Raw genomic sequence first — 25,009 nt, forward strand, 5'->3', positions numbered from 1 at the left:
TACTAACCATCATGGATTATCGTAGCTCAGTAATCATCCACAGCCCATTAATTTGCTCTATAAAAATGTTTGTCATCTCTTTTATTAGCTTTTCATGTAGAGGGAAGTTCTTCTGTTGCGGGCCATCTTTATATTGTCATTTCTGAATAATGAGCTATGTGGCATCTTTTGGTTAAATCTTTATGTCTCCAGCGTAATGAGACTGCTTAAAAAACACAACTTACTCAGAGTGAAGAGTTTTCTTAATGAATTTGACTTTTCCTCTACATCATAGGAATTTCATTAAGATTTTTCAGTTGAGATCCATCCAATTATAGTGGTGTGTTCCCAGTTAGAGCTGAGTCTTTATTTAGGCAGTTATAGAGAGACCATGGGTTGAGAGACTAAAGTGTTGAGGAGTAATGATTCTGTCATCTTTTCCTTCTTTCTAGGTTGTGAACATTTTTTAAATTATTGCGTTAGAAGAAGATTGGGGAACCTTGTTTCCTATAAAATAATAGTTCTTAGCCTTTTTTGAACCCTTTGATAGGCTAGTGAAGCCTGTGGACCCTTTCTGTTTTTAAATAAGATACAGAGGATTATACAGGAAACCAATTAGGTTGAAATACAGTTATAAAAAAATTTTTTTTGAGTTCACAGACTCAAGATTTACAATCCTTGCTCTAAGAGGATGGGTCTTTACAAAATCCATAATTGTTTAGTTCAATTCATTGGTTTTAAGGGCACCACCATCTTTCTACTCATTCAAGTCTGAAAGTTCAGAGTTAACTTTAACTCCTCACTCATCCTCACACAATATAATCTAATCAATCGCGGTGTTACCTATTCTACGTCTACACTTACCCTTCTTCTCCATCATAGTTTAAGCAGTTATCCCTTTCCACCTGTACCATTCTCCCTGCCTCAGTTACAACCTTCTCTCTCCTTTGAAATCCTTCCTTACATTAAAAGTGATGTCCTAAAGCACGGGTTTAACCATGCCACTCCCCTCCTCATTAAACTCCAATGGCAACTTATTTGCTGGGATCAAATATAAACTCCTCTCTTTAGGTTTTCACAACCGAGTCATCCCAACTTACCTTTCCAATCTTTTTATACATTACTCCCTTTCATGCACTCCATGGCCCAGTCAAATGGACCCTCTTTCTATTCCTTGTAAATGGCACAATATCTCCCATGGCCTTGCCTTTGCACTGTGTCCCATGCATGGAGTTTACTCCCTCCTCACCTCTGCCACTTGAAATCTTTTGTTTCCTTTAAGATTTAGCTGAAGCTTTAGCATCTGTATGAAACTTTCCCAACCCCCTCCCAACTACTTGCTAGTGTCTGCTCTTCCAAAATTACTTTATATTTATAGTATTATATGTTGGCAAATATATAATAGGCAGCTGGATGGCACAGTGGTCAAGCCACTGGGGCTGGAATCAGGAAGACCTGAGTTCAAATCCAGCCTCAGACACTTAAAGATAGCATTTTTCTTTTACAAAAAGATAAATGTCCCAAATTTGCTGACTTTTTCTATGGTGATGAGTGGCTGTCATTAATATGTTACCTAGCAGATACTTTGAGTTCCAAATTCTCTCCCTCCCTCAAGTCCCTCCTCTATCAATTGGGAAGACAAGCAGTGATACCCCTTATACATGTGAAGTCATGAAAAACACATTTTCATATTAGTCATGTCTAGCAGATATTTTCAAAAAAATTAAGTACACTTAATCTATTCCCAGAGGATATAAGGCGACTTGCAAAAATAACTAAATTATATCAGGGAAAAAGGAAATTATTGGATTTCAACAAAAACTTAAACGCAGGATGGGGTTGAAGAATTTGTTGAGTGTAATCAACAATGTCCTTCAATTTGGAGCTGTGATTCCCCTTTTCAGGTGTGTTAGCCATTTAAAACTGAGCTTAGAACCATGTTCAGGTATGTAGTATATAAATAAACATTTATTAGAGATGCATGTTCAAAAATGTTTAGTAACAGTATGTAGTCAGATAGATTTAGAGACCAGTGACTAAAGCACAATGTCCCAGTTAGAGAGGGTGTCACAGACCTGAAAAAAAACCTTACACGGACGTTTAAAGAGGTAACCATAACTTCGTCCTCAGGAATATTTTTGTTACTGTTTAATTACCCAGGTGGCACTCGCTGCTCTGGGATTCAGGCATTGGACCTGTAGCTGTCTCATGACAGAGTAATTCAATTCCATCTTTTGAGTACATAATTTCAGTATTTTTCCGCTCAAAATTCATTGCCCTTAATGATGCATTACAGATATTACCTTCCTTTAGGGCAGCTGGAGTCAGGAAGACCTGAGTTCAAATCTAGCTTCAGACACTTACTAGCTGGTGTCCCTGCACACGTCACTTAACCCCTATTTGCCCCAGTTTTCTCTCCTATAATGGGGGTAAGAATACATCTACTGCTTCCCAGGGTTATTACAAGACTTGAATGAACTAATAATCATAAAGTACTTAGGAGAGCATTTGGTAAGTGCTATATAAATGTTAGCTACTATTATAATTGAGTAAATAAAAAGAATGTAACAAAATCAGATAGACTAAGAAAACATGATAGAATATCTAGCAGACAAATAAGTTTTTGACCCACTACTGGCTCCTTATCTTCTCCTCTCCAATAAACATGTGCACAAGAATGTATAAGCCCTTTGGAAACCCATTTGGTTCAGGATGGTTCCAGAGACTGAAGTCCAGCCTAAGGGATGGGGTGCACTGGTTTGGACCTTCATTGGGGAGCATTTGTAGTCTCCATAGATTTGGCTGCAGGCAGGTAATAAAATCTACAAATTACCATTCACTTTACTTGCACTCTGTGCCACCCAGATTAACATCCATCTTTCCATTTCATATTTTGCATCTGTTTCTATTTCACCTATTTATCATTTAGTCCCACTTACTGCTCAAGAGATAGTTGACAATTATTCTTCATAAATGCTCAGCCAGGTTGTTAAGATGGCAACAAGAAATAGGTTAGAGTGGGATCTTTCTCTAGTGAGTCATGGGAGCTATAGTCAGCTCCTTGCCCTTTATCAGACAATGAAGACAAAAGCACCTGGGGAGGGAAAGATTACAGATGTACACAAGACCCTGTAGAAGCCTAGGTAATGTCTACCCTCTATCTATACCTTCCAACCTGGACCTCAGAGGCACCTCTCCTCCTGGAAAATGTTATTTGTTGGGGAGAATATTAGAGCAAGAAATACTGAAAGAGGAAGAGATAGGTAATTATTCCAAAGACATATTTGTTTCTGTCTTCCCTTCTTACATATACTTGGTAAGTCAAGAAGCTGTTACATTATATGATTGCCATCTGCTTAAAGTCACCCCTCGTGGTAGTTTGCTCTGTCTTTTTACTCCCACCACTTAGCATAGTATCTGACACATAGAAGCTATTTAATAGCTGCTGTTTACTGACTGGATTGTTATACTGGATAGTGGATTATTCAGGTTGCTTGAGCTGCACCTTTATTTAGAGCCACTGTATTGAAGGGATGGATAGTGAGGATTCGGTTAGATGATGGTTGATCAGAGTAATTTGAGTGATTGACTCATAAATCAGTGAAAAGAAAAAGGAGGAAATGAATCAAACATGGGAGGGTGTGGAAAATATGAAGTCTCTCTTCTGTCGATCCATTCTACCATATCTCTAACTTCCATGAATCACACAATCATTCAATACAATCAGTTCATTAAGGTATGACTTTTTTTTATGCCAAACTATGCCAGGCCCAGGGGATAAGACAATAATGAGACAGCATTTGCCTTGAAGGAGCTTACATTGTATCATGGAAAATAATTTGTACATATAGAAGTATATGCAAAATGTATACAAGATAAATACTGGGTACTTTTTCAGAGGATACTCTAGCAGCTGGGCGGCACTTGAGTTGAGCTTTGAAAGAAACTGGGGATTTTAAGAGTAGAGCAAGGAGGGCATTCCAGACAGGGGAAACAGCTTAGGTAAAAACACAGAGATAGGAATGACATGCCTTATACACGGGACAGCAAGGAAGGCAATCTGCCTTTATATATATGTATAAAGTACAACTTACTCATGCACAGCCCCTCCCTCCACTTTTTTTTTATCCTGACCTACAATTCCACTGATATTTGGGACATCAGTCAGTTAACAGACATTTATTAAGCACTTATTTGCCAGACGTTGTGCTGCTTTAGAGACTCAGAAAGGCAAAAATAACTTTCCATGGCATGAAAACGCCAACCAACAATTCAGGTTGCCAACTCATCATTAACTCATAGGCTCAGAGAGTTGATTAAGGTGCTAAAGTGATATTTGCCCCTGATCACACAGTTAGTATATGTCAGGTAGAGCTTAAACTCCTTTCTTCCTGATTCCAAGACCAGTTTTCTGTCTACTATGTCTACTAGTAATATAGTACCTAGCAAACATTTCCCATGAGCTTCTGTAACTGTAAAAATCCCTTTTCTACTACACTCATTCGTTTCTCATTTCGTTTATTCACAGTAACGCAGCTCACATCATCTACATCCTATCCAGTTGTAGCCGTGATCAATTAACATATGGATCTACTGTGGTGATTCAAGATAATGGATAGTGGAGGCCTTAGTAGAAGTTTCTGAGATACATATTTGTTCATTCCCATAGTTGCTTCTTCCTCAATTTTAAACTATAGTTTTATGGAACTCCTTCAAAAACATTTTTAAGAAGTTCGTTTTCACTTTTTTCTTATTCTGAACTTGATAACCATCTATAGATGAGGATATTGCCACATACAAAGGACAGCAAAAGAGATTATATGTGAAATTGCAACTATTTCATATGCTTAAAGAATGTAAAAAATTTGCCTTAGTTACAAAATTGTCTTTGTTTGAATCTGTGTATCTCTGAATTCCTTTCTATGCTACTGTATTCTGTACCTGCTTTTAAATGTTTGTTTGCTACCCTTTTCCTTTTCATTGGCATTACTATTACCCCACACTCCCTTCTACCTCTTCTCCACTTCCTCCCTAACCCCCCCCCACCAAAAAAAAGCCTTCCACTGTCACAAATAGTCAAACAATACAAAATCAACACATTAATCATGCCTGAAAATGTTGATCTCACCCTCAAGATCTTTGAGTTTGTTCCCTCTCTGTCAAGAGGTAGAACATATGTTTCATCATCTATCTTCTGCAGTTGGTCATTCCATTGATCAGAGTTAATTCTTTAAAAGTTTTTTTTCTTTGAAATATTGTAGTTATTTTAAAAGCTTTCTCCTGATTTTTCTTACTTCACTTTTCATGGATTCATAGAAGCCTTCTCAGGCTTCTCTGATCTGTGCCTTCTGTTATTTCTTACAGAACAATTATATTCCATTGTATAAATTAAAATGTGTTCAAATAATCTCCAGGTAGACACCCCCTGCCTAAGTTCTTAGTTCGTAATAGAAAACACTGCTATATTTTGTGTGTGTGTATAACATATGTGTGTGTTCTTTCCTTCTGTTTTTGATGTCTTTGCATAGTGTTGTTATTAGTAGTTCTGTACATCTGATTTTTTTTGGTGTGGCTCTAAATTCATTACCAGAATGACTGGAGCAAATCATAGTTCCACCAGTCTACAATAGTGTAGACAATAACTTCAAAAATTGTCATTATTATATTTTTGTCATCTTATTTATTCATTCAATAAACATTTATTAAATACCTACCATTTGCTAGGTACTGTACTTACCACTGGGTATTCAAATACAAAAAAAAGACACCCATGTGGAAGACAACACTGCTAAGGTCAGGGCAGGAGAAAAAAGCTACCTGAGGAGGGGACATGGTGGAAAAGTCACAAGTGTCAGAGAAGTGCGGCCAGGTGAGAAAAGGGGAAATGTTTGAGCTAATTTGTTTGTTCTGATGTCCTAAAAAATGTCCTAAAATGGAAATTTGGGAGTTCATGGCTTCACCATTCAATCAGAAGGACAGGGTGTAGCTTATTGTATCTTGCAGGATGATTGTGTTTTTCCAATAGTAAGCTACTTGGGTTATGATGGAGAAGTCGGATGCCCAAGTAAAATATTGATCTTAAATAATCTAATAGGTGTGAGGTGAAACCATAGAGTTTTAAATCGATTTCTCTTTTTAGTATTTTGAAGCATTTTTTTCAGATAGTTGTTGAAAATTTCATTTCTTTTGTTGAGAACTCTCTGTTCATTTTCTTTGACCAGTTATCTATGGGAGAATTGATCTTGTTCTTATATATTTGAGTCCATTTCCAAGTATCTTTGATGGCCAACCTTTATGAGAATAACTTGCTACAAAGAATTTTTCCCAATTAGTTGTTTCACTTCTAATTTTAACTGCATTCTTTTGCTTATGTAAAATCTTTTCGATTTTTTGCAAATCAAAAATTTCCATTTTTATTTTCTGTAATCCTCTCCATTATTTGTTTGGTTAAGAATTCTTCTCCTATCTATGTTGGTGGGAGCTGTTTTCTTTATTACACCTCTAATTTGTTTATGATGTAACCTTTTGCATCTTTGTCTTTATCTGAAGCTTATGTATTTGGTGTGTGGTGTTAGTCCAAGTCTAATTTCTGCCAGATTGTTCTACCATTCCCCCCCACAATTTCTATAGTATAGTGAGGTCTTACATAATTGATATCCTTGTATTTATTAAACACTGTGCAGCTATGTTCATTTGCTTCTGGACCTTGGGTACCTAATCTGTTCAACTGGTCAAAATTTTCTATTTGTTTTTAACTACTACCAAATAACTTTGACTGTTGTTTTTATTATAGTTCAAAGTCTAGTTCTGCTGGCTCCTTCCCATTTTTATTCACTATTTCCCCTGAGATTTTAGCCATTTTTTTCTAGTTGTATAAAATAGCTTTGTCAGTTTAATTGCTATGGTACTAGTAAGTAAGTTAATTTACACAGTACTGTCATTTTTATTATATTGTAACAGCTAACCACAATCAATTAGTATTTCTTCAGTTATTTAAAGATGTCTTTATGTGTTAAGTGACTGTAGTTATATGATTCCTCTGTGTATCTTGGCAGGCGTGTTTCAAGATATTTTATACATTCTGAATTTATTTTGAATATAATTCCTCTTTATGTATTCTTGCTATATTTTGTTAGTAATATACAGGAAGGATTACAATATATAAGTGCTTATTTTACACTACTTTGCTGAAATTGTTTCAGTTAATTTTAGTTGACTCTCTAGGCTTCTTTATGTAGGCCATTATTTCATTTGAAAAAAAGGGACACTTGTATTTTCTCTTTGCATGCTATTATCGCCTCAATTTCTTTTTTTTGTCTTATCTAGCATCTCACTTCATCGTGGTTGTTTTTCCCCTAATCTTGTAGGGAAGTCCTCAAGTATTTTTCTGTCACAGATAATATTGGCTCTTGGTTTCTAGAGAGATACTACTTACTATACCAGCAAAAGATCTATGTATTCCTATGGTTTTTAATATTTTTCAACATGAGTATTGTATTTTGTCAGGAGTTTTTTTTTAAGGTTTTGAAATAATCCTATAATTTTTATTATTTTTTTAAATAAATGTGGCCTGTCACTTTTCAGAGGAAGAAATTAAAGCTATCTATAGTCATGTGAAAAAATGCTCTAAATCACTATTGAGTAGACAGATGCAAATCAAAACTGCTCTGAGGTACCACATCACATCTGTCAGATTGACTAACATGACAAAACAGGAAGATGATAAATATTGGAAAAGATGTGGGAGAGTTGGAACACTAATTCATTGTTGGTGGAGCTGTGAGCTGATCCAATCATTCTGGAGAGCAATTTGGAACTATGTCCAAAGGGCTACAAACATGTGATACCCTTTAACCTAGCAATATCACTTCTAGAACTGTATCCCAAAGAGATCATAAAAATGGGAAAGGGCCCCACATGTACAAAAATATTTAAAACAGCTCTCTTTGTGGTGGCCAAAAACTGGAAATCAAGGGGATGCCCATCAATTGGGGAATGGCTGAATAAATTGTGGTATAAGTGTAACAGAATACCATTGTGCTATAAGAAATGAGGAACAGGAAGAATTAAGAGAGGCCTTGAAAGACTTATATGATCTGACGCTGAGTGAAAGGAGCAGAACCAGGAGAACTTTGTACACAGCAACAACCACAGTGTGCAAGGAATTTTTCTGGTAGACTTAGTACTTCATTGCAATGCAAGGACTTAAAAAATTCCCAATGGACTCTTGAGGCAAAAAATGCCTTCCACATCCTGAGAAAGAACTATGGAATTTGATTGCAGAGTGAAGCAGACCATTTTCTTTTGTATTGTTTTGTTTTGTTTTATGATTTCTCCCATTCATTTTAATTCTTCTATGCAACATGACTAAGATGAAAAAGTATTTAATAGGAATGTATGTGTAGAGCCTATATAAAATTGTATGCCATCTCAGGGAGGGAGTGGGGAGGTAGAGGGGAAGGAGGAGGAGGGAGGGGAAAAAAATCTAAGATATATGGAAGTGATTGTAGAACACTGAAAACAAATAAAATCATTTTTAAAATTAAAAAAAAATTAAATATGGCCTGTAGTTTTCCTAACACTGAACCAACCATGCATTACTCTTTTAATTTCAGTGTAGTCATAGTATATGATCTTTTTATATGTCACTGTATATTCTTTGTAAATGTTTTATTTAGTACTCTTGCATTGATATTCATTAGAGAAAGGTGTCTATAATTTTCTTTTTCTGTTTTGCTTCTTTCTAATTTAGTTATCAAAACCATACTTGTAGAAAGAATTTCATAAAATCCGTTCTTTTCTTATTTTAACAAACATTTTATGTAACATTGGAATTAGTTTTTTTCTCTGAAGGTTTGATAGAATTCACGTGTAAATCCAGCTAGCCCTTGTTTTCTTTGCTTTTTAGGAGTATATGGCTTTTTCAATTTATTTTTCTGAAATAGGTTAATTAAAACTTTCTTGTTCTGTTAATATGTTTTATATTTCTGCAAATATTCATTCATTTCATTTAAATTATCAGTTTTGTGGCATATGTGATTTCCTTTATTTCTTCATCATATATTTGATTCCTCGTTTTCACTTAATGCTATCAATTTGTTTTTCCTCTGTATTAAGAAATCTGATTAGCAAAAGTTTTAACATTTTTTTTATTTTTCAATCCAATAGGTTTCTGCTTTTAATTTCATTTATCTCTTCTTTGATTTTCATAATTTCTAGTTTGCTATTTATTTGAGGTTTTTTATTTCTTGCTTTTGTCATTTTTTTAGTTCCATGCTGAACCAAAAAAATGTGTTCTTTTGCTCTTTTATTGATGACATAGAGTTAGGATTCCCCCCCCCCCCCCCCCGACTCCTTTGATTACATTACACAAGTATTGTCATGCTGTCTCATCATTTTCTTTGATGAAATTGTATTTTATCAACTATTTCTATTTGACCAACTAAGTCTTCAGGATTAGATTGTTTAATCTCTACTTAGAAGGCAATGAAGTGGTACTGCAGAAGTAACAATGGATCTGTTCTCAAGAAGGCCTAAGTTCAAATCTGTCCTCAGACACTGTGTGACCCAGGGCAAGTCACTTAACCTTTTCTCAACCTGTATTTCCTCATCTGTAAAATGGAGAAAATAGCATCCACCTCCCAAGGTTGTTGTTAGGATCAAATGAAATGATATTTCTAAAGTGCTTTGTTAGACTGAAAACACTAGATGGTGGTGGTAATAGCAGTATCCATTTAAATTTTAATCTTTCCTTCAAATACCTTATGGATTCTAATTTTTATTTTTCTCTGGTCATTAAAGAGTGTGCTTTTAATTTTCTGAATTTGCTTAGGAAGTTTTTATGCCCTTACAAATGGTCCTTTTTTCAAAGATGTCATATGCAACTAAGCAATGTGTGTATTCCTTTCTACGCCTATTCAGTAATCATCAGAGATCTATCATATCACTTTTCTAAAATTCTATTCAAATCATTAACTTCCTTCTTTTTTATCTTTTCATTAGACTTGTCTAGGTCTAAAAGGAGTACACAGAGATCCCCACCTATTATAGTTTTGCTGTCTGTTTTTCCCTGTAATTTGGTTAACTTTTCCTTCATTTGGTTAGTAGGATGGTATATATTTTGGCCCATATATATTAAGGATTAATATTTTGTCTGTATTTGTTTTAAGCATAATATAGTTTTATTGTTATCTCTTTTAACCACATCTCTTTACCGTTCCCTTTTCTGAGAACATCAAAATAATTTTACCTACAATTTATTTAGCCCTTACTATGTACCAGGCACAGTGCAAAGTGCTTTACAGTTATTATCTCATTTGATTCTTAAAACAGCCTGAGGAGGTTGGTGCTGTTGCTATCCCTATCTTCCAGATGAGGAAACTGAGACAAACAGAAGTTAAGTCACTTGTCCAGGGTCACACAGCTAGTAAGAGTCTGAGGCCAGATGTGAACTCAGGTCTTCCTGACTCTGGGCCTATCACTCTATCCTCTGCATCATGATTTTTATGTTTTGTCTTACACATAATTCTGCTATAGCCTTTCATTTTAATATACTTTATTTTAAGTGCTTTTGTTCTTAAGCTTAACATTTTAGATTTTGCTTTTTTAGTCTTTTCTGTTGTTCTTTTCTCTTTTGTGGGTAAGTTCATCCCATTCATGTTCATGATTGTGTATCCTCTTTCCATCATATCATCTTATAATTGTTTTTCTTTTACCATCCTCCTGTCCCCAAAACCTCTTTTCAAGGAAGATGATAAAAGAAAAGGAATATGATCTAAGCTAGTAATTTATGATTAAAACAATCTCTTTCACTCTTTTTCTTTTTCTCACTTTCATTGCTCCTAGATGCCAATCACTGATTCTTGCACTGTATTTTCCTTTCATCATCCCTTAGGATCCACCTTCCAAAGTTAATGTTTGTTTTGCTTGTGACTCTTCTTTACTGAGTATGCTTACCCTCTGAAATCTGCATTTCCATTCTTCCTGTTCCCATCTATTTATCAGTTGAAATTAATATATTTCTACACCACATCAAGCACTATGTGTGTATGTGTATGTATTCAACCTTCCTTTGTCTAATTCAGATAAGACTGAAATTTACATGATATTTTTACTCCCCCTCCATTTTTTCCATATTTGTATATTCTTTTCTCAAATGGTCAAAAGACTTCCAACCTCCCTAGAGCTTCCAGCTGCTTGGAGTATTCCTAGAGGTCAGAGCATTGTATTCATTAGGTGTCCCTGGAAAATGAATGGTCAGTCCACTAGCCAGGCTCCCAGACAGTTTACCTCTATTCTTGTTAACTTCTCTGGCAAGATCTCTCGCCCAATGCCCACAAGCCATCTTTGTGTGCAGTCTTGGGCTTGATGGAAGAAACTGTTGTTTTCTCTTTGGATTTCTTCTCTGGGTTTTTCAGGTTTATAGGGAAGTGTGAGAGCAACTTACTACTTACTCCGCCATCTTGGCTCCTGGGTTTCTTTGAATTTCTTGACCACTCCCTGATCTGGTGTCCCTTTGGAGATCTTTGCTAGAGTATGTGTGGGAGAGCTAAGCTCTTCTAAGACTTTCTCTGTCACCATATTAACTAGACTGATTCCCCTTCAGAATTTTCCATCCTCCAGTACTCCTTCACTTTGTTTTCATTAGCCCTTTTATTGGTTTCTCATGTAGTCCATTAAATGTGCTGGAGTTATAACAACTCTTTGTAGAAAGACTGGCTTTTGAGATCATTAATAATTCATAGGCTCCATAGAATTACATTAGGCCCTTTTAACCAAATTTATAGAATTTGAATACATATGCAATCTTGTTTCAAAATCTGATATGGAAAATGACACTTCTAATATCAGATATGGAAAATGACAATTCTAATATCAGCCTTGCGGCCTCAAGTGATATGCCTTTTAACAAAGATGTACTCGCATTATATCACTTTTTTTTTTTGGAAGGTGCCCCAAAGAAGAGCAATTAAAAACCTATGATATAGCCTCAGGGTCAGTAGTGTTGATTATTTATACGCTAATGGGAGGAGTTAGGGAAAAAAATCATTCCCATTCAAGCTAATTGTGGGAACAAGGATAGATGAGTGTGTTGTTCATCTACTACGGCTTTCCAGGTTTGCCCTAAGGAGCTTCATGAATCTGTTGCTTAGCAGTGTGTTCCCTTTCTCATCACTGGAGCCACAGGAAAAAATCAAGATGTATGATCATTGCTGTTGAGACTCAATATATGTGTGTATTTAATTAAATTGAATTCATTAGAAATGCAGATGCAGATATATAGATCTAAATGTAAATCTGTATATCTGCAATTGCCTATCTGATGAATTCAATTCAATTAAACAAACATTTATTGTCTACTGCATGCAAAGGCATTGTGCTAGGTATTGGGGGTAGAAATTTTTGTCTAGTGATTTTTGATCTATTTGTAATAGCTTATTTTTTCCCTCTTCCAAGTTCTGGCTAGTAATCCTGAGGGATGAAAGATACACATTTTGTAATTTATTTTCTGTACTAAGAATATAGCTTATATTACCTAGAATTTAGAAGATAGGTTATTTCATTGTTTTTTTTTTTCCAGAAAAGTTTAAAAGAGAGGTTTAGCTTCTGTTGTAAAAAATCAGACAGTCTATTGTGTAATTTCATTCCTTCCAGTTTGAATTTCCTACCAAGTCCCACTGGATTCCATATTCATAAAATATAAAGCAGCTGGCCTGATCAGCAGGCAGCTTAATTCCTTTAATTACTAGGAGTCTGTCAATATCCATGATAGTGAGTGAGGTACATTCAAGACATCATTTGTTCCAGAGAAATTTAAATCTACTTCATATCCAGCTAGATCTCTTTTTTCTTTTGGCTTGAACTTATTGATAGATAATGAGAACTATTTTAAAACAAAATTATTTTTAAATTTCTATGAGTTTCATGTAACAACACATATTGTTGCATTTTTTTGGAGCAGGAAAAATAAAAGATTTATTCAGTTCTTATGTCTAAGACTGAAACTTAAAAGACATCAAATAATTAATTTTTTTATATCTGAGTGACCCTTATCTATTAAGGACCACAAGTGACTAGTCATCCATACAATGGATGACCAATGACCTGTTTCCAATAGGCTAGTTGCAACTAATGATTTTTAAAAAAAAAGCCACTTTCTTCGTATGGTAGGATTAAGGAATGTAACAGTAATTTTTTCTGGTTGAGTATTTCTGCTCTATGGCAATATCTTTTGACTGAGATTACAAACTGGTGTCTCCCAATTGGAGAAGGCAGTGAGTGACATATCCAAAAATTCTGGAGCCTGGGGAAATGGGGGATGGAACCTGGGGAAGGGGAATGGAGCAGGGACAGACTAGGCAACAATTCACCTAAATTAGAACAAAGTCTGAAGAGGCCTCATCTTTGAGAGACCTAGAGGACAGTTTGGACATTGTCTTGGTAAGCCAAATTCTTTTACCCTGTAACTTCCTCATATTTTGTTCTGGAATAGGGCAAACCACATCTACTCCCTCTCCTTCAAGATAGCTCATTAGATATTTAAAGACAATGCTCATATACTCCTAAGCCTTCTCATCCCCAGGTTTAAGCAATCCCTAGTTCTTAGATAATCCTCATATGACAGGGTTATCAAAGCGGTTCTAGTGAACAAATGTATGCCTTTGTTTACTCCTACATGACGAATTAGGTCTACAATGGGGTAGCTTTCTCAGCAGCTTTCTTTTGCGTACGTCATTAGCATCCATCATGCATATACACATCACTAACTTATCAGAGCCTTGCTTTTAAAATTAGCTTCCTTGAGAATAAAAAGAAAAATGTGACAAAGGTAATGAGAAAGTTGATGATGACTGATGGATTCCAAGGGCCCTTTCCTTGAAGGTAGACAAGAGAGGATGGCACCAAGGTCAAGAGGAATGATGGGAAATGATGTTTCTGTTATTTTCTCGGATTTAATTCTGCTTCTACTTCCTACGCCTCCTTTCCATCTCCCCTTCTCTTCTATTCAACAAGTCATACAACTGCCTCACTTTAGAGGGAGCTGGTGGCTCAATGGATAGAATGTTGTACCTGGAGTCAGTAAGTTCAAATCCAGCCTTAGACACTGGATTTACAAATCCTGGGCAAATGACTTAATTCCTGTCTGCCTCACTTTCCTCAACTGTAAATTGGAGATAGTAGTAGTACTTACCATGCAGGGTTGTTATGAGGATTAAATGAGATAATTAAGTACACAGTGTCTGACACATAGTGGCACTAAAGATTTATTCCCTTTCCTTCCCTCCTCTCCCACCCTGCTATCTCTGGTTCTTTTTCTATGATACTTATTAAGGATATTATGAGTATAGAGTACTGTACTAGGTGCTGTAAACCATACAGAATTTAGATAAGACAGTTCCTGCCTTCAAGAAACCTATAGAGTAGTAAAGACGTAAGACACCAAGAAGGGTAGCTACATGATACATGTATTATGTAATACATGATATTACATAATAAGTGCATTAGAGAGTTAAAGAGGAAATTATTAAGGAAGATTTAAGGGGAGAAGTCATTGCTAACCATTTCCCCGACCTCATGCTCTAGAAGAAACATTGTGATCTAGTGGAAAGACTGAACTTAGAGTGAAAGGACCTGGGTTTGAATCCCAGTTATTTTACCCCTCTGTAAAGTGGAAAGAATTGTAATTACTAATTAGTAATTTAGTAATTACTAAAGGTCTCTCCCAGCTTTAAATCTGTGACCCTATGAGTTCATAGGGTTTGATGTCATATGCAAAATCTGGAATGCTAATGTATCTTTGCACTCCTCTCAGTTTTATCTGCAAGATCATTATAGAATGAGACAGCCATCTTACGTATGTAAGGAAACGTAAACAGTCCTGTTCTATCTCTTGCTTCTTGTGATTTGTTTTGTTTTCGTTTTTCCCCTCTTTAGTGCTGTGATCTTGGATACCACGCCAGTCTGAACAGGGCCCTAAGAACATATCTCTCAGCAGAGTATAACCTTGAAACCTCTAGACATGAAGGCTTGGATATTATTGAGAATGCAGTGGATAATTTAGAACCCCGGAGTGATAAGCAGAGATTCATGGAGATGTACCCTGCTGCCTTCTGCCCACCAATGAAGTTTGAGTTTCAGTCTCACATGGGTGATGAGGTCTGTAAATACTGACTGCTTCAGCTAAAAAGAATGATTCCACTCTTGCCTTTCTCAACACCTCTACCAATCCAGTGTACTATCTGATTCCATACTCTCACAAAAGGTTATCATTATAGCTTCCTAGCCCTCCCTTAATGTTGTGCAAAGTTCAGCTAGTACTGACTGCCATTTAAAAGAATGTCATGTGGAGAGCTAATTTTTAAACAGCCAGAAAAGTTGGAGAAGGAAAATTATTTTTATAGAAACATATTCACAATGGTAGAATCAAAAACTTAGAGAGAAAAATATTCTGTCTTAAATTCTTTTATATATGTGTGTATGTATGTGTGTGTGTATTTTCTCAAAATTATAATTGAAGTGAATTTCAAGAGTTAATTATTTATATTTCTTTTCTTAGATAATAATTCAAATCATGACAGCTACCAGAAGAACTAATTATTTGGAACCTACTATGTAAAGCAAAATAGACCAAATGTATAATATAATACTCAGAGGTGGAAAAATATCTCAATTACTGTGGTTATACTGACAAGACTGTGTAATATATACATTGATAATTATATCTTTGGAAGTTAAATTTAATTTCATATTTTTCACATAAGAATGACTTCTGTGTAAGGTTTGAAAAAAGAAAATTCTACTTCTTAAGTATTTCTATTTTAATTATAATTTTATGTTTTTCTGGGAATGAATGACTGGATTGGAATTATCTCAGACCAGTAGACATATGCTCAAAGACACAAAATTCTGAATAGGAAGATAGATGACTTAAATGTAAAGGAAGCTTTTTGAGGAGGTAACTTTTTATTTTTGCCCTTGTGTGCCCCGCACATTACTTTGTAAATAGTAGGCACTTAATAAGTGTTTATTGAATTGAGTTATTGACAAGGTTCTTTATCGACAAAATGGAAATGGTTGCTATGTTTTTATTTTTCAAACATGACCAAGTTTAAATGGGCGTGGGATGAGAGCATGTCCTAGAGGAATGACTATAGTCAGCATCTCCTAAACTCAATAACAGACGCTATATTTTGTTTTGGAAACTGGGTGAGTCTGTAGCCCTTCTCTGCCTATCCCCAACTGTACCAAGGGCTATACCAAGCAACCCATGAGAATTCAAGCCCATAGAGGAGCCCTACCCTTCATACAACTCCTTCAGGGCATAGAATATCCCAGCTCTGATATTTATCACCAGTGTAATGCATCTCTGGTCCTCAGTTTCCTAATGTGTAAAAAGAAAAAGTTGAACACGATTATCTTTCAAGTAGTTTCCAACTTTAAATAAATGTGCCTGTGAATAGTTCTGGGGCAGGGGACCTTTTGCAAAACTAGGTGAGGAAGGGCCTAGAATTTAAACAGAGAAAACCCCAGTGAAAAGTGCTCTCATTGAAATCATATAGATATTGCTTAAATGTCTTTGCACTAAAACCTAAGCGTCAGTATTTATTAGACTGAAGGCAGGAATGGATTTTTATCTCTATTTCTATTGCCAGTACCTGGCATATAGTAGACACTTAAAAAATGTTTATTTCATTTTGTTGCTTACTTTAGCTCAGCGTGGGCTCTATGACTCAGCTGACCCTCAGTCTAGTCAAAAGACTGTCTTAGATTTTCGCCCCCTAGATGTGACTCTCTGTGACAGTATTTTTCAGTCATTAAGAAAGTTCCTGGAGCATGAACTTTAAAATCAAGGCCTAATCTCCAGGTTTCTTTGAGCTAGATCCTACACAGATGTTCTTCTCATAGTGATACCTAGGTCACATCATGGCATACAGTTCTTGACTTTTATGCAAAAGGAACAAATTTTAAATTGGAAGTTTGAGCTGGCTATTAAAAGAAGGTATATAATGGGGATTCTTAAGGGACAAGGACAAGCGGTGACTCATCTAGTATTTTAAAAGTATGATAAGAATCTCTGGCTTCTTCAGTCCAAAGTCAGATCTAACCATGCTCTGTGATTCTTTCTCAGGTCTGTCAGGTCAGTGCCCAGCAACCAGTGCAAGCAGAGCTCATGCTCAGGTATCAGCAGCTGCAGTCACGATTGGCCACACTTAAAATTGAGAATGAGGAGGTAAGATTTCTTTCCATGGCACGGCATAGTTTGAAACCCCCATGACAGTTATGGCGTTGATCACTGTTTGTACCACATAACAGCAGCAGAATATTAACATGCTAAATGCACTGTTTTCATAATAAAACACATCCATTTTAGTATTTACCTCATAGTGTAGCTCGTAGCATTATATGTAATGAGTAAATCTAACAGTCTTATGTACTTTCTGTAGGTAAAATGTATATTGGTCTTAAAGTCAACAGCCAAATTCAAATCCTACCCCAGCTCTTAATAACTATGTAATCCTGGGAAAGTCATTTAACCTTTTTCAGCCTTCTCCTCCCCTGTAAAATGTGAATGATAACAGCACGTACCTCCCAGGGTTGTGTGGATCAAATGAGATTTTGTATATATATATATGTGTGTGTGTGTGTGTGTGTGTGTGTGTGTGTGTGTGTGTGTGTGTGTGTGTGTGTGTGTGTGTATGTGTGTGTACAAAGTAGTTTGCAATTATTAGTAGTTAGCTATTATTATCATCATAAAAAATTATCAGGGACTCCCTGCACTTAAATATAAATGCCTCACTTGCTTTAATACATCAGGAGCCTGTGATTCCATCAGGTCCTCCCTCCATCGATCCCTTCCATAGCCTTTCTGCATCTTAGGAGATCTTCTTCATGAGATGTTCATGGCCAGGAAAACTTATCACTCGGTGATCAACTCCATGACATTTGAGCCTTGCTAAATCAAGCTAAGCTGGTCTTCAGATGACTGCTACAGAGCCCTCACTGGGTCTGAATCTCAAGCCTTATGATTAAATTATGTTGAATGATGGAAAGCTCAACATGGACATGACCTTGAATTCTCAAAGCTACCGACAACAATGCAATACAAGCTCAAGAAAGTTCAACCAGGCTGGAAAGGTTTAGAGTACTGTTTTAGTGACATCCTGTGGTTACTCACCAAGCACAGGTCTAACTAAGTACAAAGACATACATCTTGAAAAGTTTACTGATGGGTCACAATAGCCAAAAGATTTATCATATCAGAAACAGATTTTTTTTAAAAGGGCCATTGCATATGCCAGCCCCTTTGTGTATCTTCAGTAACGAAAGGTCATCTGCTGCATCCTGGACCGTCTCCATCTTGACTTTTATTTTGCCACTAGACTCTGATGACTCTGGAGGAGGAGAGGGTGAGACTGATAACTTTGCACAGCTCTATCTCCCTTAAATCCAGTTCACTCAAAAGTCAAGATATCACCCTCGCAATGTTATTGGTCTTTTTCAAGTACTAAGAATGAACAATATTCTGAATAACCAAGAATCGAGAAATGAAAGAGATCCAAAGGCTGGTAGAATACTCAGAAACCTTACAATCGTCATGATTACTTCCTCAAGAAAGGTGCTAAAAGGGACAAGTACCAGACATCAAGAAAAAACTAAATATCAACATGGAAGTCACTGGCTATGTATGATCACATCCTTGACTAGCACAAAAGTGAAAAGCAATACTAAATTATGGAGGGAAAAGGATTATAAAGATAAAACTGTGTGCTGTTACTACAATTATTTAAATAAAATGTCAACTCAAAGTATAGGGAAGGGACAAAAAGTAACGATATCGACTCTGGCAATTGCCATTTCTTAAAGAAACGTAGCAAATTCAAAACAGTTGTCTATACTGCTCCTCATGTTTTACAAATTAACTGCTGCATCTCTTTGCTTAGGCAGGAAGATCAAATGTTTGCCAGCTGAGGAAGTTTCTGGGGTTTTTTTGGCCTCATCATTGTGATGTGATGTGATGTGATTTTTTTTTTTTTAAAGACTGACTAGGTTTAGGGCAAGAGTGTAAGTTGAAAGATGAAAACCTCAAGTGTTCCAAAAACCTTACTGAAGTTTTAAATTACTAAAGCTTAATTCTCCATTAAGACTTTTCACTGGATTACCTTTATTACACAAGTATCTATAAATTACCAAAAATAGGAAAGTCTCTGATACATCCTTTATTAAGGGTCTATGAGAAAACTTGAATAAGAATTACTGAGGGATGAGACTCTGGAGATGAATTGCCATCTGGGACAACCTGCACTCAGTACCCACCTTGAAGGAACCATAGATTCTGAACTACTGATGTATAAATGTCCAAAGTGGTTCCCATTTAGACCCAGCAGTACTTGTTATGAAATCCACCATATGTGTCAGATCACACAAATAATATTTGTCATAAAGGTTTAGTACCTTTGGGCTCATGTTTTATTTCTGGGTTGGTTTGTTTTTTTTTCAGAATAGTACATGGTATGAGTGTAGACCCATGCTATGAGAATGAATGTGTGTTTTACAAAATGTGGATTATGAACATATAGGTATTCAAGAGATAACATGATAACATACAGTATTTTGTGCTGGCTCCCATGCCTGGGATATATATCCACATAGTTGGTGCTTTAAAGCATTTGTTAAAGCACCTACTGTGTGCCAAACACTGTGTATGCTACATACTAAAAAGTAAAGCAGTCCTTGCCCATAAGGAGTTCAGAATTTATAAGGGGAAATGACATGGACATGTTCTGGTAGATATGAAATAAAGACAAGGTAGATTTTAGAGGCTAGGGCACTAGAGGTAGAAGGGGAGGGAGAGAGGAAAGGAAAAGGGTAAGCCTGCTATGTACCAGGCACTGTTGGTTGTGAATGGTTTTTTGCTTATTACAAATATTATTTCATTCGATCCTCACAACAACCTTGCGAGGTAGGTGCTGTTATTATCCAGATTTTATAGTTGAGGAAACTTTTATTTATATATAGTTGAGTTTTATTTTATTTTTATTTAGAATTTGAGGCATACAGAGATTAAGTGACTTACTCAGGATCACACAGCTAGTAAATATCTGAGGCTGGATTTTAACTCAGGTCTTCCTGACTCTAGAAAGTGACACATGAACTGAGTCTTGATGGGAATTAGAGATTCTGAGAAGTGGAGAAACATCCCAGACATAGGGGCTGGCACAAAGGTAGGAAATGGAGTAAGGAATGGTAAGATGCTGAGTTTGACTAAATTATATATACCATGTGTGAAGAGTAAGAGTGATATCTAATAAGGCTAGAAGAGTAAAATGGGTTCAGGTTGCAAAGGAATTTAGATGCCATGAAGAGATTATCTATTTGCTTTTAGAAGTAATAAGGAGCATTTTATTGAGTAAGGGAGATGTGAACATTGGGAAGTCACTGGTAGCTGTGTGAAGGATAGATTGGAATGCGTCAAGATTAAAGGCAGGGACCCCAACTGAGAGACTATTGTGACAGGTCAATTCTGAGATTATAAGGGCCTCAACAAGGGTGATGTCTGTGGATGGAAAGAAGATGAGGGATGCAAGAAATGGAGCAAATGTAGAGAGTATATAGGTATGTGGAGTTGAAGATCACCATGAGATTGTGAACCTGGTGATTAGAAGGATGGTGATTCTAAGGATCAAGTTTGAGGGAAAAATAGTGAGTTCTATTTACTGAATCTGAGATGCCTATGGAACTTTCAGATTAAAGTGTCTAATGGGAGGCAGTTAGGTGGCACAGTATATAGAGCACCAGCTCTGGAGTCAGGAGGACCTGAGTTCAAATCCAGCCTTAGACGCTTGACATTTACTAGCTATGTGACCATGGGCAAATCACTTAACCTTGATGGCCTCACCTCCCCTCCCCTCCCCAATAAAATGTCTAGTAGGCAGTTGGTGATGTGGAAGTAGAGCTCAGGAGTGAGTCAGAATGGATATGTAGATCTGAAAATCCTCCACGTGGTGATGATAGTTAAACCCATGGGAACCTAATGGTTCTACAAAATAAGAGAAGGGGGTCCAGGACCACAGGTTCAGGGACCATAGAGACCACTTAGTCTAACCTGTAGCTACTTGTGTCTGAAATGAATCTAATTAAATCTAGTAAATGCCAAAATGAGAATTCTGAACAGTGAATACTTTCCAGGACTGATTCTTATACCATATGTCATTTTATTCCTATTTAAGTCTTTCTAATTGTACATATATGTATATCTTCATTGGTATGTGTGTGCATGAATGTTTCTTAACCAATTTATTTGGATTTCAAACCAATGTAATTTCCTGACTCCCATTCTAACTACAAAAATTAGGCCACCCTTATTGAAATTGGTGAATTTATGTTGAACCCAGGGTAATTATGCTTTCTGAAACACATATACTCTAGCAACTGAATCTTTCTTGAAACTGAAACCATTGGCTTTCCTTCTGGGCATAGCACCACATAGCTGGGGCTTTGGCAAGTCTCCCAGTGCATTTTACGAGGTCCCATTAAGCCTAGATTTTGTGTGTCCAGGAACTTTCAAGCATAAAAAACCCCACACATACACTTATTACTGCTGCTATAATGGAACATTTACTGAACTCCCCAGGCAGTGATCTGGGTAAGCACATAGTAGTTACAAACTGAATAGAACGAGGAATACCTTGAATGTTAGAAACAAATCCAGGGAGGAATTAAATCTGTTTCTTCTGATGTTTCTGCAAAACACGTCCAGAGTTTTACATGTTTTGTTGTCAAAGTTATATTTCTATAGAATCCCCCCCTCTCCACAAAAGGCAGTGGTAGGGCAGGGGACAGAGGTTCTAACCGGCCTTCATTCAGGAAGTACATAGAAGGTACCTGCATTAGAAAGGTCCATCAGCAGGTGCGCCTTGCATGTATCACTGGAGAAGGTGGCATGATGTCATTTTATGTTGGCCCAACCTCCATTCTCTCTAAATACCAATTGATCTTAATCTAGTAGGAAGGCTTGGAAGCAATTTTAGTCTTCCACTGCAATAGCAGTGGCAAAAATCTTTTCTTGTATTTTCAGCTGTAGCTATTTATAGCCAGCTCTTCATTCGCTCCATTCCCGGGTACACCTCATTCCACTGAAGGTAATTCTAGTCCAGCTGACTAGAATAAATTAGAACACTCCATTGTGGGGAGAGAGAAGATGAAGGGTGAATCGATCATCTAGATTTATAAAATAATTTGTGTTATAGATGGGGTGAACGTGCTCTTTTTTATCAGACCCTAGGAGATGTGAATTACATTGACCTTGAGAGTATTTTAAGGACAAACAAAAGGAAATAGGAATTATCTTAGTGAATCTATGGAATTTATTAACCCCAAGAAGTGGTATAGGCTGAAAATAAAAGTTGAGGAAATGTTTGGATAAAGTAATGAATAATGAATGTATCATGGTTATGATGCTTATTGCTAGTTTAGAACTTTAGATTTGCAGATTCAACCTTTAAAACAACTGTTTCTACCATATGATCTGAACTAGAAAACATATGTTTTTCCCTGAGATGCAAACTCACTGATTTATAAACTTGAATTTTTTGTGTTTTTTAGTTGTAAAGAAATAAGGGATATGGGGTTTCATTGTGGTTTCAGAAATTTCCAGGTGAGGAAATTCCCTCTACCACATAGAGATCAGCACCTCCTCTGCAATTTATATCTTAATCTGGAGTCTGTGAACATGTATGAGAGATCTCGTTAGAGGAAGAGAGAGGGGTGTGTGTTATAGATAACTATTTCAATATGATCATTTTCCTTTGTGAGCCCTTATATTTTATTTTACACATTTAAAAACTATTCTGAGGAGGGATCCATAGGCTTCAGTAGACTGACAAAGCGGGCAATGACAAAAAAACCCAAAAGTTAAGAAGCTCTGGCTGCCAGACAGTTGACTAGGGCACTGAGAGGTTACATGATTTTCCCAGAGTCCCATAATATGGATCAATATGTGTCAGAGGTGGTACTTGAACTCAGGTCTTCCAGGCTCTGGGGCTGGTTCTGTGGCCACTGTACCATGCTGCTTCTTTATTAAGGTAACTGATTTCATAGATAAGCAAGCACTTTTTATTTTTATTTTTTTATTTCTTATGGCCTAAAATTTTTATTAGTAAAAAAAAAAAAAGTGTTATTTTCTCTTGAATGAACCAAAAATTATCTGCTAGACAGTTTCTTGACATAGCAGATCTTTCCAATGAACAGTCAAATAAATCCCTTTACAAAGTGTCTTCCTAAGAAACAAAGTTTGTTTTTTAAAAAGCAGTGTTTCATAGAAAGTAGGGATGGCCTTTTAAATTTTTAAAGGTTTTTAAATTTAATTCCAAAAGTATTCCAAATAATACTTTATTTTCCCCAAATACATGTAAAAACAATTTTAACATTCTTTTTTTTTTAATTTTAAGTTCCAAAATTTCTCTCCCTTCCCTTCCCTCCCCCAACCCAGAGAAAATAAGCAATCTACATGTTATTCATGTTGCCAACAGTTTTAAAGATGATGTCTTAGGCTGAGATGAGCTTTTAAAGAAAACCAAGTAGAATAAAATTTGATGTCTTTCCCACTAACAATTATGTCCACTTATTCTAAACTTCATTTCGTATGGAGAAAGTTCTTAAACTTTTTTTTGCTTGAGACAAGTGACTTGTTGGGAGTTACTGCTTGGAGGAAATCTCTCTTCCCAGTAATTTGTCCTTTATTTGGGCTCCAGTTCAGCATCACAATACCTCTGACCACTTAGCTGTCTGTGCTGGCTGTCATGGGGAGTCATTAAAGCTTACCGCTCGAGTGATTCCATATGGATTTCAGTCCTTCCTCTGAGCTCTTCTCTCTTCCATGGCATAGAAGAGGAGGCTACAGATAAATACTTACATTATTTGAGTGTGATTTTCCATATGACTAAGTTCTCTTTATCCACCAGTTTTGTCCCAAATTAATTTACATACTATATGTGTGTGTGTGTGTGTGTCTGTGTGTATGGGGGGGGCATACACACACACACACACACACACACACACACACACACACACACACACACATAGTTTCAACATAATTTCACCAGAAACAGGTCCTCCCAGGCTACCTTTCCTTTTGTAATAGGATTTCCGAACTGCTAGATAAAAGGAATGCTATGAGTAATTTGCCTAAATTTCAGCATAACTTATAACACAATATGGTACATTATGCTTGTGGAGAACATGGAGAGCTGTAGATTAGATGATAATATAGTTAGACAGATACAGAATTTCATTGGATGACTAGACTCAAAGAATCCCTGTTAATGGTTTACTATTAACATGGAAAAGCCGCAGGGATCTGTACTGTTGAATATTTTATCAGTTCCTTTGCTAAATACATAGATGGTATTGCATCAAATTTCCAGATTACAAAAAAGCTAGGAGGATTACCTAACGCACTGGTTGAGAGTCAAGATCCAAAAAGATCTTGGCAGGCTGGAGCAGTGGGCTAAATCTAATATGATAAAGCTCAATTAGAATATGTGTGTGTATATATATATATATATATATGTACATATATAACATATTGAATATACACACAGTTAGGAAAGAGAACTCACCTCTCATTTGGGTAGAAAATTATCAACCATACATGTCTGAAAAAGAACTGAGAGTCTCAGTGAACAGCAAGTCCAACAGGAGGCAGTGGTGTGACATGGCTAATGCCATCTTGATTTTATTAAGAGAGGCATGGCTTCTGGAAATACATTTTGATAGTCCCATTAACCATATTCTGCCCTCATGACCTCATCCAGATTATATTCCATTCCAGCTCCCACAGCCTAAGAAGCAATTTGATAAACTATAGTGTCCAGATGGATATAAGGAGGTTGGTAAAGGAAACAACACGAGTTCATCTCACATGAGAATCAGTTAAAGGATCCTATTGATGTTACACCTGGAGAAGAGAAGATTGAGAGGGGAAACGAGAGTTGTCTTCAAGTGTTTGATGGTCTTCATGGAAGAGGGATTA

The 25,009-nt window shown here is 36.4% G+C and overlaps 1 protein-coding gene across 2 annotated transcripts in view; it reads left to right on the plus strand.

Moving 5' to 3' along the window:
- The window catches only part of SRGAP1 (SLIT-ROBO Rho GTPase activating protein 1), a 321,601-nt gene that overhangs the window by 229,305 nt on the left and 67,287 nt on the right, over positions 1 to 25,009 (plus strand). For both annotated transcript variants that reach the window (XM_072655259.1, XM_072655260.1), the window contains exons 7-8: positions 14,914 to 15,135; positions 17,108 to 17,209. In XM_072655259.1, the coding sequence (XP_072511360.1) occupies positions 14,914 to 15,135; positions 17,108 to 17,209 (324 nt within the window). The remainder of the gene's footprint in view (positions 1 to 14,913; positions 15,136 to 17,107; positions 17,210 to 25,009) is intronic.

Source organism: Notamacropus eugenii, chromosome 3 (genome assembly GCF_028372415.1).
Source record: "Notamacropus eugenii isolate mMacEug1 chromosome 3, mMacEug1.pri_v2, whole genome shotgun sequence".
Lineage (NCBI taxonomy): Eukaryota > Metazoa > Chordata > Mammalia > Diprotodontia > Macropodidae > Notamacropus > Notamacropus eugenii.